Source organism: Lates calcarifer, linkage group LG23 (assembly GCF_001640805.2).
Source record: "Lates calcarifer isolate ASB-BC8 linkage group LG23, TLL_Latcal_v3, whole genome shotgun sequence".
NCBI lineage: Eukaryota > Metazoa > Chordata > Actinopteri > Centropomidae > Lates > Lates calcarifer.
Genome location: NC_066855.1, coordinates 7,084,924 through 7,100,615, shown reverse-complemented (window position 1 = coordinate 7,100,615; position 15,692 = coordinate 7,084,924). Strand labels below are relative to the sequence as shown.

The window sequence follows — 15,692 nt, the reverse complement described above, 5'->3', positions numbered from 1 at the left end:
CCCAGTTGCACCTGTTAGTATGAAGGTGTATAGGAAGGAAAATGAGTACATATTTTTATCTCTAGAGTGGGGTGGTTCACTGGGCGGGACCATGCAAGGTGACACAACTGTGCTCTGTAAAAGCTTTCAGCACCAAAGAGAGGAACGTGAGACACCTGCAGTTACACACTGAGACGCAGGACAAGTTTTTACTGTCAGTGTAAACACCCATACACAGCTGTTAACATCAGGGATAAAGAGCTGGAAGCCTTGGTAAGTTGATTCAACATCCTTTTCCAATCATCCATCTCTGTAGTTGTAACTTAAGACCTCTTAGTTTTGGACTTTTTAAGACTAAATTTGGATACTACTCTGGATGCCTGATAATGTGTGTTTTTGTAAAGGTTATTAACAGAGTGGTGACTTTTTTTTGTATGGGGACATTCATTTTTAGTGGTACTGGTGTGAGAAATTAGACAGTACTTTAAGGAAGCTATTTTCTCTCCTCATTTAAGAATAGTGTTCTCCAATGTGCTACTTTTCACTGCACTTTCTCAGACTCAAGTATGAGTCCAGCCACATCAGCGATTGGACGAACAAAATTAGATGGAAACACAGTTTGGTCAAGTATTTTTTGATGAAACCAGTCTCAAGGAAGTGTCGGTGATACCGGACGTTTGCTCTCCTGATACCAGTGATTCACAGTATTGATGGTCACTGAGGAACAGAGAGATTGAATCCTGAGATACACCGTACTGTTGTCAGACTGGTTGGGCGGCTCGTTTGCACATAGCATAATCCCAGAGCGCTGAGGCAGGGACAGGCACACGCTGACGTAGACTGAAAACAGGGGAAGGGAACATTTGAATGAGAATGTTTCTTTCACAGGTATTGTCTAAGATATGTTAGCTTAGGGAAAGACAAACTGAGATTAAATTTCTAGCCTTAAAACAACACCATCAGACCCAGATGAAGCATCTACATCTCTAAGTGGAACAAAAGGAAATTGACAACACCCTTTGTAGCTGCACCCAAACTGATTTCTGCTCCCCTCTCTCCAGCTGCCTACTCATAGAGCACTGACCTGGTGGACAAAAGGATGACTAACATCTCCAGATATCTTGTTAACGTGAGTCTTATCTGACACACACCTTAACACAACCTATTACCTCAGAGACTAAGGGATATTTTAAGATGATTTTCTCCTCACTTCCTCACATCATCACTTCTTACTTTCGGCTTGCAGCATCCTGCTGACGTTCTCGCTCCAGGACGGGGATGTGCAGAGCGTGGAGGAAGCCCAGTCACGTCTCTCCTCCCTGGCTCAGAGCAACAAGCTGTGGAGTCAACAAATGTACCTGGATGTCGGAACGGAGGCCATTCAACTCAGAGACATACAGAGCCAGGTGAGAGCAGACAGTGTGAGGATCAAAAGGCCAGGAGATTGTGGTTGATTAAACAGATGAAGATGAGATTTCTATGCATTTGTAATAACCTTAAGTTTTATCTGCTCCCACAGGATGAGCTGGAGAACTACAACTTCAAATCCATCTACCGCTGCGATGCCATAAACACAGAAAAACACTTCCCATCCCTCCTCATGTTAATCTGCCAAGGTGAAGATCAGAAGAAGCCAGACATTCACTTCTTCAACTGTGAGACCATGAGGGTGAGTAACGACACCTGAGCAGCTTCCCTTTCTCTCTGCCTGTGTGTCGGTCTGAATCATCAGCGTGGTTCTGGTTTTACAAGTGATGCCACTTCCAGATTCTCATTCTCACAGGCTGAAGAAATCTGTGACAACATCGCACATGCAGTTTCGGATTCCTCCTCCAGCAGGAGTAAGAAGGTCCCTGATTCCCTCAGGTACATTCAACATCAAAATGGTGCTCATGAAAACATTAATTTGATGTTGGTTCTTTATGAAATTCAAGCCCTTAAGCGCCCACATGTTTTATCATGGTTTTAATGGGAGGAAAGTGAGTTTCTGTCTCTGTATATGTTTGCATTCATATTGTATCAGAGGAGGCTAATGGAAGCCCAAATAAGAACAGATATGCAGCCAAACAAAAGATAGAAACAGATGATACATGATAATTCAGATCCTATCCCATTAAAGTGTTTGCTTTCTTCCTTTTTTTTAAAACCTCCACTATGTCTCATTTTTCACTGAATCAAAGCAGCCTGGCATCACCATCCACCTGTCTGAGAGAGAGAGGGAGGGAGAGAGACAGGGACAGAGAGGACAGTATAAACAGCTGAGAGAGAGACAGAGAGAGAGAGAGAGAGAGAGAGAGAGAAAGACTTGTTCTACCGGTTTTCACATATCTTAAGAAGGTGTGACGGAGATAACAAGGCCATTGTGAGAGAAAGCACAGAGGGAGAAAGCAGGTAGAGGGATGATGGTGGCACAGTGCCGGCTCGGAGCCTGAACGGATTACCTGCTTTGAAAAAATTTCTCTTTAAAGGACGAGTTGAGGACAGAAACATGTGGTAAGACAGACAGACAGACAGACAGGCGGCTGACAGTTCTTATGTTTGCTGATCCAGTACCACAACAGGAAAAGTTTGAGTCAGCACTCTGAGGCATTTGCATATAGCTGATGTATGAGAGGAGGCAAACATACAAATGTTTTGGCCTTCTGTGATCCATGTCCTCATCTTTTGCATTTGAAAGTGGCTTGTTGGTAAGTGATTTGTTTAAAGGAGAATTTAGATTAAAGCACAGTGTTGTGAGCAATATCAGGCGTAGCCATGAGTAAGCACAGACTGTTTACTGTACTTTCAAAGTGGAATAAGGGCTGAGGGATTGAATTTCAGAGACACCACATTATGTCTGTTGATGGAGGACTGTGTCGTCTGGCTGGATTCTCTGATCAAAGATGTCCTCTTCTTCTGACTAGTCTCTGAGGCTGCATCCGTTGGGGGCTCCTCAGAATGAAGATGAGCCTGTCAGTCAGTCAAACAGTGTTTTTATGCAAGTGTGTTTGACTTCTTTAAGCCCTCACTGAAGGGTGTTTCCTCTGATGGTGCTGAGTGATCATCATCAGTGACAGGGAACAGTAGCAGGAACAGCTGAAACTCTTCCCCTCTTGTCCTTCAGGCTTCCTCAGAGCGGGGGAGAGATGCTCGACCCCTACGATATCCCAAGCCCCCCCATTGCACATGCTCCAAACCCCCCACCACCAAACCCTCCACCTTACCCTGGACCCAGAGGTAAGAAAAAAGACATTTTATTCTGACACGAATGCCTGTGTATGACAGTAAAATCAGTTTTGCTGTAAAAGTATTTGTGGAGAGCTGACATGATGAGAAGGGAAGAAGGAAAGAGGAGAAGAGGTATTTAGGGTGAAAGGCTCAGGAGCACAGAGATCGCTTTGTGTGTTTGTTTGTAAGTGGGGGTGGGTTGCATGGGTAAAAAGGGGAGCAGGAATTCCTGATGCGGCAAACACCAACAGGCCTGTGAATGAAAATGGATCAACCGAGCTCTCTCCTCTCTTCCCCAGCAGCAAACGCAGTGAACGGCGGGCCCGACATCTCCTTCCTACGAGCAGAGAGAGAAGTGGTACGCCTCCTCATCACCTGTGTGTCTTTTCAGTCACCTCTGGCTGCATTTCATACCTTCACTGCATAACAAAACTGGTTCTCTCCCTCCTCCCTCCCCAGGGCATCCTCAATCACTGTTTTGACGACATCGAGAACTTCATGGGCAAGCTGCAGCAGACGGCAGAGGCTGTGACGGTGCTGAGCCAGAGGACGAAGAAGAAGAAGAAGAAAAGCAAAAAGCAGAGCGCTGAAGGTAAAAAGATGACAGGGTTAGATTTTTGCATATGATATTCACAAAAAATATCATTTTCAAATTGAACTGACACAATTTTTGGTTGTGATAACCCTTTTGTATTTTGTGCATCTCTTCTCTTGAACAACAGAGGATTTACTCACTGCAAAAGCCCGCCCCCCACCAGAGGAGGAATTCATTGATATTTTCCAGAAATTCAAATATTGCTTCAGCCTGCTGGTGTGTATTCAGTCAAGTCACATTTCATTTTCTTTTTTTACTGCGCCACATTGGATTAAAGTCCCCTGTTTATTTCTTTTATAGGCCCGTCTGAAATCAGCCATCTCCAACCCTTCATCAGAGGAGCTCATCCACCATGTGTTCAAACCTTTGGATATAGTGAGTCAGTGTTGTAACCTCTACGTCTCCAACAGCTGGGCTTGTGGGGACAACACCTGTTGTTGCTATTGCTGTAAACATGAGGCCTTGTCTTTTATAGCAGCATAAATAAAAAAGCCAGGGCAGGACATGAAGTACATCTCTAAATAAATCTGGCACCCATGTGTCTCAGCATTTACTTCATGGTTGCAGACATAGATATACAATAGATGTTATTGGACATGAGCCCCAGAGCTGTAAGCATGTGTCAATGCAAAATAATGGAAAAGTCGTCAGTGTAGTTGAGTAATGTTGCCAGAAACGACAAGTTCCCCTCAGTATTTACACAGGGCAGTTCCCTGTGTGCTGGCTTAATTGAAAGTCCAAACACTTGATAAATGCAACATTTGTTTGCTCTTGTTTGTATGGCAGTATTTGTATGCAGGAATGGCGTCTTGGTGCATATTTCTAAAACATTTGGTTCAGATTTGAGCTGGACTGTCTTACTGCCGGAAAGGCCACATTGCTGTCCCCTGACTGCTGCTTCAAATTATAGCTGTTAAAAAAGTTTGTTTCTGACCTTTTTTTAAAAAAACGAGCGCTGCTCATGTCAAAACTGATGTGACAAAATATTATTTCTAATAACATTACCTAATTTGTCCTTAGGCCTTCAACAATAATGTAGCCTTACTGTACACCACAGTTAAGCAGAGACTGAAAGAATTTAACTAATTTCAAATAAAGTACATCACCAGACATGGAATTTCAGGTGTGTCTATTTGATATAACACTAGAGGTCCATGCCTATTTTTTTCCATTCAGGTATGAATCAGTACAAAGAGTCAAAGGGTGAAATGGGTGTGTTTGATTTGTGTATACTGGCACACCTGTATGGAAACACAGAACCTCATACCTCTGGGTCTGTTTATGCCACTTCTTGTGTGTGCATTTGTTGTTGCATGTGGACGTGTCCATTAGGCTTGTGCTTTGGTTGGTGGTGCGCTAACAGAAGAAAAATGCACAGGCTAAATCAAATAGCGGCAGATTGCTCATGGTGGGATCTGTTGGGTCTCTGTAAAATTTATAAGATAAAGACTATGGTTTAGACCTGCTCTAAATGTACAGTGCCTTGAGATAACTTCTGGTGTGAATTGGCGCTATATAAATAAAGTTGACTTGTCTTGATATAAGCATACAAACTTCCAATCAGCAGGAAAACTGTCAACTTTGTCTAACTTCCCAGCTGTTGTTAGTCTTTGAGTATCAGGCCTGTTGTTGCAGACTGAAGGGCATTAACATAGGCTTTGTCTTATCTGGGTGCGAACAGATGGTGAAAACAACAGGAGGACCAGCTCTCGGAGCCTCCGTGTCCAGCCCTGCTCTGACCGAATCCGCTGTTTCCCTGCTTCAAGACAACCTGACTGAGGAGGAGAGGCAGCTGTGGACGTCTCTGGGTCCTAACTGGACTCACCCTCGGTCAGTACCAACAATCACAGCCAGCTAACAGTGGTACCAATAAATGGAGCTTATGGAAGTATATAATGAAATATTGACTGTTCATTCACCTCCAATTTTATGGAGACACCTATGTTAGAGGGATTACTCAGGCATGAAAGTGGCCTAATGTGTATTTTGTGTTGGTATTCGCTTGGTAAAAACTGGATGAATCCTTTGAATGTGATCACAGTTTTGGTTGAATGAGGACCAACACAGTGTCTCTTTCTTCTTTCTCTCAGCTCCCAGCTCAGAGGGCCCATAGCTCCGTACACCCCTATGTTCCTAGACAATTGGAAGCCGGAAGCCTTGAAGGCAGACGGGCAGGTTTGGGAGGATCCGGTCGAGTCACAGCACAAGTATGAAGCCCTCCAAGTAAAACAAGAGGTATGGAATACCTGTGTATGAAATGGGCTAGACACTTGCTCCATTGTGTGTCAAAAGAGAAGAACACTCAAAAAATGAGTGTGTAAACATAAAACACACATAAATATCAAGTGCAATAAACACCAGAGCTTCAATTCCCTTTAGAGTTGCCTCAGCCAAGCCCCATGTTCTCTGAGGTACAATAAAGAGGTTGGAAATTTGTCAGACCAAAATTTAATTTGTTTGGGAAAACAGTGGAAGTTCTTCATTTATCCACTGATAAATTTGTTTAACTGAAATGCAGTTCTTGTGAGGATTTTGTCTGTGAGTGAATTTTAACTGCTGTTCAATCTTATGTTTGGCATGCTTTTATTTTGTTAAACCTCCCCCCAAATCCCTTTGTATGTTGACCCCTTATTCTCTTTACCTGTTTACACCTCTGTGTGTATGTATGCTCATGAGCGTCCATCTCGTTTTCCCCCAATGCAGCAACAGCCCCCTCGGCCGCCTGGTCCTCCCAGCGATGAAACGTAGGTCATCTTCAAGGAGCCAATGAATCAATTAGCAACTCTTATTCACCTCCCTGACTGAATGATAACAAGTATCTGTCTCCTTTTTTTCCCTCTCAGAGATGGCAGCACACTCCCACCAGAGGCAGAAAGACTCTACAGCTGCAGCTACGACTTCATAGCCAGGAACAGCAGTGAGCTTTCAGTGCAGCAGGGGGAGACACTTGAGGTATTAAAGTCAAGTAAATGATGTACAATTACACAGCACAGTGTTTTCATGGTGCATTAGGTAATCCACTATGAGGCTTCTGTATTCATTTATGATTAATGTTGTTAATCTAGAGGAATACATGCACCGTAGACAAGCGTGCATGCTGAAAACACAACACTGATATTCTCTGACTTGTTTGCTGACTGACAGTAACTCCTCCGTCCACAGGTGATTGAATCATCCAAGCGCTGGTGGAAGTGTCGCAATCGGTTCAACCAGATCGGCTTCGTCCCCTTCAACATCCTGGAACCTGTAGCTCACATAGACAGCCCCGTCACCAACAGACCCCCCAGCGTAAGGGCACAAACACACCCACACACACACGAATGCAAACACACAGGTATGCTTCTCTCACCTGTACATTCCAGTGTCACAAATTCTCTCCTCTGCACATTCCTACAGGCTCCCGCCGCGCCTCCCCTCACCAAGACTTTCTCTGTAGTCCCACCCAGCCCTCCTGCTCTGCCCCAGGCCCCCACCCACTCACCCCAGCGCCCACGCAGCTTACCAGCATACAGTCAGCATCTACCTGCTGCAGAGGACACAGATAAAGGTACCAAACAACATGTGTTTTGTGTAGGAGATGTGGGTTTGTCAGAAACATACTATGATATGGAAATGTGATTATAGGGATATACAATGCTCTTAGACTGTCTCTGGCACAGTTACTGTGTATGTTTGAGTGAGAAATTAAAAGCACAAACACGAATGACAGATGAATAGTAATGGAGAAAGTGCTGGAACATCTTACTTTAGGACAGACTTACTTTAGTTACTTTAATTTCTTTTTTAGATGAATGAAATAAATGCCTAACAAAAAGACCTGTAAATAAAAGCAGATGATTACTGTGGTCACAGGAGGCCTACTTAGGAGGCTTACGGCAAAAAATGAGCCATGCAGTTACACTATCATTTGAGCATGAAAGGCTGAAATGTCGCCCTTATTTCTCTCACCTTCCACATTTTTAGTTATGATGGTGAATGATGAGCTGCTCCAGAGGCTGACCAATGGAAAGGCCAATCTAAACAAACCTCTGGTCATCCCTCGCTCCTCAGAGACTTCCGTTCCTCTGGACTACCACTCTCCTCCAGAGGAAGTGGCTGAGTGGCTCAGAGGGAAAGGCTTCAGTGAACCGTGAGTGGATCTCAGTTGCTGACTAAAGACCAGATTAACCACATACTGTTTACACACTGGAGTGCTGCCAGTATGCTTGTGTTTATTCATTAAGAGGTCAAGAATCACAGCATATAGGATGACTTTGTGTGCAAAGTTCAGCGGCTGTAGCAACTCCAGGAGAGAGTCATGTGTGTTCTGTGTCCCACAGGACGGTGTCATGTTTGGGAGTGCTGACGGGTGCCCAGCTCTTCTCCCTCAACAAGGAGGAGCTACGAGCTGTGATTCCAGATGAGGGCGCCAGAGTCTACAGTCAGCTCACCGTGCAGAAAGCACTGCTGGAGGTAAAGACTGTGGTTACTGTCAAGTTGGGACCTATCTACTTTTTACAAGTTTATCAGCAACAAAACTGTTGAGCCAGCATCATGTAGTTTAAAAACAATGCATGTGCAGCATTTCTTGATAATATCACTAATGTCAGAAACATGAAGAAACCAGTATTTAATTATGTGGATGAGAACTTGAACAGCTGATGGGCCTTCTTATTGATGTTATGACTTTATCCTGCCATGACTACTGATTTATAACTCTTGTGTGGATCACCAAATATAAACATCAAGGTCTCTATTCGCATGTGCCCACACACCGTGGCACAGGGGCTATTTAAATCTCTGGAACTATTAGTTTAATAACAACACTGACCCCTTTAGTTTCATCTGTCCTAATTTGCTTCTCTTTTCTTTTGCTGCAGGACGCCAGAAGAGCCACAGAGTTGGAGGCAGTCATGGAGAAACAGAAAATGAAGGTCGATCTGAAGCTGGAGAGCAGCACATTGTGAGCAGCGGGGGTCTACATCATGAAGAGGTTCAGTTGAAGGATTGTGTTCATCTGGTACAGATGTCACCTGAAAGAGTGAACTCTTGAATTGTTCATTATATTTCACCAGAGAACAAACACATGACAGTCACTTTACCATCTATAAAAAGCATCATTCTCATTCTGACACAATTACTTCAATGCAAGCTGGTGCTGTGCAAACTAAACATAATTTTTGTAAATTATGTTGTTTTAATGTGAGTAGTTTTCTTCCATGTCTCATTTCTGCCTAGAAATTTAAGACTAACTTAAATTAAATGTATTTCTTTGTAAAATACTTGTCTACTAATTCAACCACAATTAACATGTCTTGACACAATAAAAAATTAAATGGTGGGATTTTTTTAATTGAGACTTTAAAGAAAGATTTCCAGCAAAACATAAACAGATATGACTTCACACATTAGGTAAAGCAATGCATCCATTAAAATCTGTTTGCAATAAAGTATAAATCTACACAAAGGAATTTGTCCAAACTGGGCCAGAATTTCAGTTTGACTCGACACATAAAGGTGTATTCAGGTTTAGCAATGATTTCCCAAAGCAGACTTTCTGAACCTACTGCTTCACATGCTGACACTAACTTGGAACTTACCATTTATTCTCATTATTTTAAATAAAAGAAATCAAGCTAGAAATTATAAAACAAGAGACTTGCCACCAATACAAACATTTACTTATACTGGCCAGACTCCGCTGAACATTCCCTTCGCTACTGGTGGCGTAAAATAAAACTTGATTAGTCTAAAAAAAGTGGACGATGAGAAACGAAAGATTGATACTAATACTAACAACTTTTAGGTTTTGAACTGAACTGAACAGACGTTCAAAAACTCAAGCAGTGGGAAATTTAAAAAACACAAACTTCTTGATAGGACGTTGTAGTAGGCCCAAAACATATTTACAGACAGATTCTGTATCAAAAGACCATCCCTTCATAATAAAAGAAGTTGGATCTGTTCCATTTTATTCTCTAGTCCAGCAGATCAATTCAGGTTTACGTCATCTGTTGAAATCATTGTGGGGTTGTTCATAACAAGACATGGGGCGTGTTGGACAGACAGCCACCAAATGACAGATGTGGGTATTACAATACACTCCACTACTGATCAATAACTAATCCTGCCATCCAAATGCAATCGGATATATCTGGATGCTAGATAAGTGACTCCATACAATATCTCAGGTATGTTTACACTCTGGGTCGGCTGCATTAACTGTAAAAGCAAAGAAAGGAGGCAGGCGGGAGAACGAAGGGGGTCAAGGCGAGGACTGTGTGTAACATTAGGTTACTATAAACAGACAGACAGGTGAGAGAGACAGGAGGAGGTTGTGTGTCGGTGGTGGATGGAGTTTGGTCTTCAGAGGTCCCCCATGTCCCTGTCGTCTGCCCGGCGGGAGTCCGACCTGCCGTTCATGCCGTCTCTCCTGTCTCGCTCCCGTGACCTGTCTCTGGATGCGCGCTCTCGGTCCCTGGACGACCTGGGTGATGAGATGGCGCCGGATATTTAGTGAGGTCACACAAATCCAAGCATACAGAAGAGAAAAGGTAGAGGACTGTAGCTCTTAACAAGCCTGATGAAGTTAATTTCACAATCAGATAAATGTTTATTAGCCTGCTTGAACTTAAGGACTAAGAGAATACACTTGCAAGCTTCTGTCAAAATAAAAGCATAATCTACATAAGAGTATGGCACTGTTTAGACATTGACTGCTGAGTGATGTAATCAAATATCAAACAGTCTGTTACGCAATTACAACTACATCTCGTTTTGTTTTAACTAACTCAAGCAGTGCCACATACTTTCCATTTTCCTTATTAACAAGTAAAAGAAGGATAATCTCTAATGTGCTGCACCAATGCCAAACATAAAAACAACATCCAACTCCTAACAAGTGTGTTGGAGCGGTTTCTTGGAAGTAAAATTCTGTGGGGGCTTGGTGTGAACTGTGTGAGCTTTGCTGTGTTATGTACTTGTGTCTGGAGCTCTGCTCGTGGCTGTGACGGTGGCCTCGGCTGCGGGAGCGGGATCGGCTGCGATGCCTCCTCCTCCTCTCCCTGGAGCGTGAGCGCGAGCGGCGCCTGTCTCGTGATGAGGAGCGTGAGCGCCTCCTTCTGCGGTCACGAGAACGGGACCTGATGAAAATAACAGATGACACATTAGATATAATTTCCCTCAGACAGTCCTCTTTATCAGAACGCCTGATTTAAAATGTAGATGAATAACGCAATGCTCTTACCTTCTATGCTCTCTGCTGCGTGATCTGGTCCTATAGGAGAAATGGATGACAAAACCGTTAGTTTGAACAGTAAAACGTACACGTTCTATGACAAATGAATTTATATGAGTGTCATCAGGATTTTAAACATCTGCACCCACCTCCTCCTCATCCTTTCCTCTTTCTCCCTCTCTTCTCGTCTCTTTAAGCGCTCCTGGTTCCTTTTCTCCTGCTTGTCGACCACCGTTTTCTAATCAGATAAAATCACAGCTCACAATTAGAGATGAAACCAACTTAATCCAGACCTCTGGACTGTTTTCTAATAATCAGCCCCATGTCACTCCCAGATATACTTGTAATTGTAATTCAGGATTTTTGAGCTAAGGGGTTTACATGGTGAGACAGGCTGACGTATACCTTCAGTTGGTCCAGTTTCTCTCTGATCTGGATGAAGCCCAGGTGAAGCTTCCCACCAAAATGGTCGGCCAAACGACGGTCATTGTCGTGGAGACCCAGGTAAGCAGAGCATACCTCACACACCCGAAGCTTCTGCTGCTGGAAGCTGGAGGCCGGCATCGAGTTTCTGTACTCCTCCTGAGGAGACACGTACAGAAGAGAGAAGAGTTGAGGGAATGAGAAGATGGAAGTAGTAATACAAGAAAACTACCACACTAAGCTAAAGCACTTCCTTCCTCACCTCTGCATCCTTCTTCCTGGTGCGGACCTTCTCCACTTCCTGCAGGACCTTCTGGGCCTCGTCCACGTTTCCCTCAGCTCCGAGCTGCTCAGCCTTGGCAAGGAGCTTTCCTATTTCCTCATTCAGCTCATGAACCTTCTCTGCCTACAAGGCAGCCCAGAAAAACACAATTTACATCTGGTCGCGTTCGGCACAAAACAAACTACAGCAAACTGGATGGTGCATAAAGACAGTTGAAGACCTGTTTGCTCACCTTTGCTGCCACTTCAGCACTGATCTCCTCTTGGGTCTCAGCCAGCCGCTTCTTGGCTAATTCTGTCCTCCGGTCACAGTCGGCAATGAATGACTCCAGGTGATCCACCGCCTTGAGAGAATTTGTTAACAGAAAGAAAGACTCAGACAGGAAGGCAGTGCTGATAATTATAAATAAACTGCTTTGTGATCAAATGCAAGGAGCTACCCTGTCATTACAGAAGAAGCATTGTGTCCTAGCTATTTCTCCACAAAAACATCAATAAAACAAAATTTAAAAATATAGGAATTTAACTTGCTACACTGCAATTGGTACAAACTGACATTTCTACAATCAGCACACCAGTGTTATTTATAGCAGGGCATCACTTACATCAAGCTCAAAGAACAGATCTCTCTCCTTGGAGGCAATTTCATAATCTGCCCGAAGTGCCAGGTCATGGATCTTCGTGCACTCTCCCAGGTCCATACGCTGTCACCAAAATACAAACAGATATGACCAAACCTGAACAAACTCCAACACAAATAAGACATGTTGTATAATTTATGATCACTTATAACACAGATTTAGTTTCTCTTTTTCTTTTCAGTGTTTTACTGAGAGGACTACTAACATCCTGTAAACAATTGAATGTATTTTTAAAAGATTCAATACCTTTCTTAATTTTAAAATAGATACTGGCATCATATCTGGATGCTAAGACTTAAACTATAGCCTACTTACAGTTCCAGACAGGATGTCATGTGGACAGCAGTTGAGAAGATGACTTTTGCAGACTCGCTCGTCAGTGAACTTGACCCTCTGCCGCGTCTCATCCCCTGAAACAATCCAAAAAACAACCAGTGAGAAAGATCTCACATACTTGATAGCAGGTGCGAGGTATCCATTGCTTTAATATATACATTACTGTAACTGCACTAAAACAATTCAGCAGATGTGTCACTACAACTGCATTCAAGGATTCTGTGCCCATGTGAAAACAAATTCTTATATTTCTGATTTTCACAGTTTTTCCATATATTTCTTTACTGTAAACTTATATTTAGCAGTAATAAACTGTGTGTGTCTGCTAGACTGTGTTTAGTTATGTGTCAACTTTGTAGAACTTACACATGGCTCTGCATGTATGTGGTACTTCCTGTTATTCTTGGTGCTTACCTTACTCATAACCTCAATAAAATGTAGTAATACTGGAGCCTTAACTGAATTAAACTTGTGATCAGGCTCAACATCCACTTTGTAAACGTGGAGCATCGAAGGATTAAGCTAGGAAGGGCACAATACTGGTAAATGGAAAACTGTTGTTTCATTTAATTAATACGGATAGAACTACCTTGATTTTGTAATGTTTTCATTACATGTCAACAGATTAGTTGGAAATTTGACTATGCAGGAAAGCCTGCTAGTAGGACTGTGATAAGAAATGTAAACATTTCAGACAAATGTTCCAGCCAAGCCCTTTACAAATATAAAACATTGAAAACAAAAAATACAAAAGAAATCCAAGGAAAAAATTTAGTTTATACACACTGCGATCTGCACCACATACTGTACCCTTCTGCATCTTCAAGACCTCAGCTGCAGAATTTTAAACCCGCTGTAGAAAAGTATAAATGGGAACAGTTTTCTTGCCCATACCTGTAGTAAGAAGTTGGGAGTCATACACAAGTCAGATTGTAAATGATGTGTGCAAAGTTTTTGTTTCGACTGCTTGCTAAAAATTGCCTTCTGAAAACAGACGTCTAATGGAAAACTGAGAACTTCTCGTTTGGATTCAGCGCGACCAGACGTCTTAGCTCAGGCTGCATAATACTCCAAATTGTAAATCTAGTGCCACTGAAGATTTACCCATTTGTGTGATTAAAAAAGGCTACAATAACTTCCGGAAGGCAAACAAATTGTTTGGATATTCATCATAACAGCTTTAAAAATTATGTGTGACTCACGGCTCGATGAACATGAGGCTTTTCTGCAACTCCTTTGCAGATTGATGTAGGCTGGCAAAGATACACTGAACCTTAATGAATAAAATAAAGGGGCCACAATTGTTCAGTTTGTATGCAACAAATGTATGGGAAGAATTTGATATCAATCTCATCACACATACACCCACAAACTCACAACACAAATTCACTCTTACTGTACAGATCGAAATAACAACTTGTCAAAAGATAATCCACAGGGCTGCAATTTAATTCAACCAACTGTCATGATGAATGTCTGATTTCTAAAATGGCAGGACAGCTGTAAGATGTCATTTTCTGCCAGTGAAAATCAGAACTGACAGCTGATTTACCTTTTAATGTTTGCATCCAAATGGCTGGAAGCCAGTACTAAAATGGTATTTTGGTAGTAGCTAAATAGGAAAATGGCATTCATTTATTTTTAAACACATGCATTTGAATTTGTGAGGCTCCCTAAATAGATAAATATAATAATAAACATCACTTTTACAGTGTGTTATTTTTATCTATTCATTTACATACTGAGCAATAGTGCCACACAGTTACACAGTTATTGCAAAACTATGATCTATATTTATCTGAATGCTACAGATAAATCTCAATTAACTATGTTTTATTAATTCAAAACATACAATCCACTTAAGATATGAAGCTCTGTTGTGAAATAAACAACCCAACAGTATAGTTGTATAGTAGTTACGATTAGTCCCACCATAAACCAGCAACAACATCAAAATTCTGCCAATAATAATAATTCTAAATTATGACGCGAGACTAACAGGGGCCATTCCACTGAATAATCAATGTTTTACTTCAAATACTCCGGATACATCTTGGCGATTATAAGTATCGATTAAAAACTTGGGTAAAATTATGAATGCAGGAGTTGATCTGAAGTAATTTTACACTATCGTGTATTCCTTTAGTATAGATGGGTACGTTCTCTCCTGAGCTAGAGTGGATATTATCGATATTTTCATGCATTTGCCACAGGCACATCTCTCATAATCACATTTGCAATCGTTCCGTTCACTTTGCGTAATGTTAATTTAGGCCTAATGCGACAGTGCGTTGGAAAGTATATCAATTCTGAATATTATGACATTAACAAAGTGGAAGCAACAGTAATAACTAGTTATGTTTGAATTAATGACGGATTTATAAATTGCTGTATATAGTTCTAAGCCTCATCGCGCCTGGCGGACCCATAACTTCACAATAAACATTAGCCTTAGCTAACTTAGCCACTAGCTAGGAATTTGGGTAGCGTTAATAGGGGCAAAAGGGGAACTAAAGCCGCGTTTTAATTAAAATTGGCCACGGTGGATGCAAACACTAAATCCTATCGTTAATCCGAAAAGGTTTCTTGTGTCTAACGTTACAGTATTTAACGCAGCCCTCTGCAGTACATCCATTCATGCAGGTCTGTCCATCACACGCCAACACAAGCCAGCCTCAGCAGTGGCTCCATCTTGGCTAGCTAGCTCAGCTAGCATGCTACGGTAACTCACCATCCCTCGCTGTTCCCATCAGCTGGTCGAGCAGAGCTCTCATTTGAGCTTGGGCAGACATTTTGGGGTCTTCCGTCGATAACGCTATATAAAAATTAGGCAGCTAAAAGCAACTCCTTGATATTTCGTTAGGTTATTTGATAATTTATTCGTCCAAGCATCACCTCTTGCAGCTTTCCTCTATTTCGTGGATTCGCCAGTTTCCGTTTATATATCAGGGAAGTGACGACGGTGCCCGCTTATGTTTCCGGTTAGCTAATGCTAAAGGGAGGGCTATTGGTC

At 42.2% G+C, this 15,692-nt stretch overlaps 2 protein-coding genes across 6 annotated transcripts; one reads left to right on the top strand and one right to left on the bottom strand.

Moving 5' to 3' along the window:
- Positions 1–1,209: 1,209 nt before the first annotated feature.
- On the top strand, positions 1,210–9,101 carry eps8l1b (eps8 like 1b). The gene is made up of 17 exons (XM_051066162.1): positions 1,210–1,385; positions 1,499–1,648; positions 1,763–1,845; positions 3,083–3,195; positions 3,486–3,544; positions 3,646–3,778; positions 3,909–3,997; positions 4,082–4,156; positions 5,463–5,611; positions 5,872–6,016; positions 6,485–6,525; positions 6,625–6,733; positions 6,944–7,069; positions 7,178–7,328; positions 7,745–7,910; positions 8,101–8,233; positions 8,641–9,101. The coding sequence occupies exons 1-17, from the start codon at positions 1,332–1,334 to the stop codon at positions 8,725–8,727; spliced, it is 1,863 nt and encodes a 620-aa protein (XP_050922119.1). The 5' UTR covers positions 1,210–1,331; the 3' UTR covers positions 8,728–9,101.
- Positions 9,092–15,636, bottom strand: luc7l (LUC7-like (S. cerevisiae)). 5 transcript variants are annotated; one of them, XM_018664626.2, is made up of 12 exons: positions 15,411–15,631; positions 13,882–13,952; positions 13,490–13,573; positions 12,659–12,753; positions 12,308–12,406; positions 11,936–12,046; positions 11,683–11,826; positions 11,403–11,579; positions 11,147–11,235; positions 11,007–11,036; positions 10,741–10,902; positions 9,092–10,247 (listed from the first exon to the last, which is right to left on the bottom strand). In XM_018664626.2, exons 3-12 carry the CDS (start codon positions 13,497–13,499, stop codon positions 10,127–10,129), a joined length of 1,038 nt encoding a protein of 345 aa, XP_018520142.1. In that variant the 5' UTR covers positions 13,500–13,573; positions 13,882–13,952; positions 15,411–15,631; the 3' UTR covers positions 9,092–10,126. The 5 variants fall into 5 exon arrangements, with proteins under 5 accessions (XP_018520142.1, XP_018520134.1, XP_018520126.1 ...); XM_018664618.2 differs by having other exon boundaries at positions 13,490–13,952; XM_018664610.2 differs by lacking the exons at positions 13,490–13,573; positions 13,882–13,952 and having other exon boundaries at positions 15,411–15,636.
- Between the last annotated feature and the right edge of the window lie 56 nt (positions 15,637–15,692).

Bases quoted from the DNA above. Each gene is read 5' to 3' on its own strand.
- eps8l1b (XM_051066162.1), top strand. From the start codon at position 1,332: ATGTACCTGGATGTCGGAACGGAGGCCATTCAACTCAGAGACATACAG. The intron at 3,196-3,485 runs GTAAGAAAAAAG...TCTCTTCCCCAG, and splicing joins ACCTTACCCTGGACCCAGAG to CAGCAAACGCAGTGAACGGC. The intron at 8,234-8,640 runs GTAAAGACTGTG...CTTTTGCTGCAG, and splicing joins TGCAGAAAGCACTGCTGGAG to GACGCCAGAAGAGCCACAGA.
- luc7l (XM_018664610.2), bottom strand. From the start codon at position 15,471: ATGTCTGCCCAAGCTCAAATGAGAGCTCTGCTCGACCAGCTGATGGGA. The intron at 12,407-12,658 runs GTAAGTAGGCTA...TTTTGGTGACAG, and splicing joins ATGACATCCTGTCTGGAACT to CGTATGGACCTGGGAGAGTG. The intron at 10,903-11,006 runs GTAAGAGCATTG...TATTTTCATCAG, and splicing joins CGCAGCAGAGAGCATAGAAG to GTCCCGTTCTCGTGACCGCA.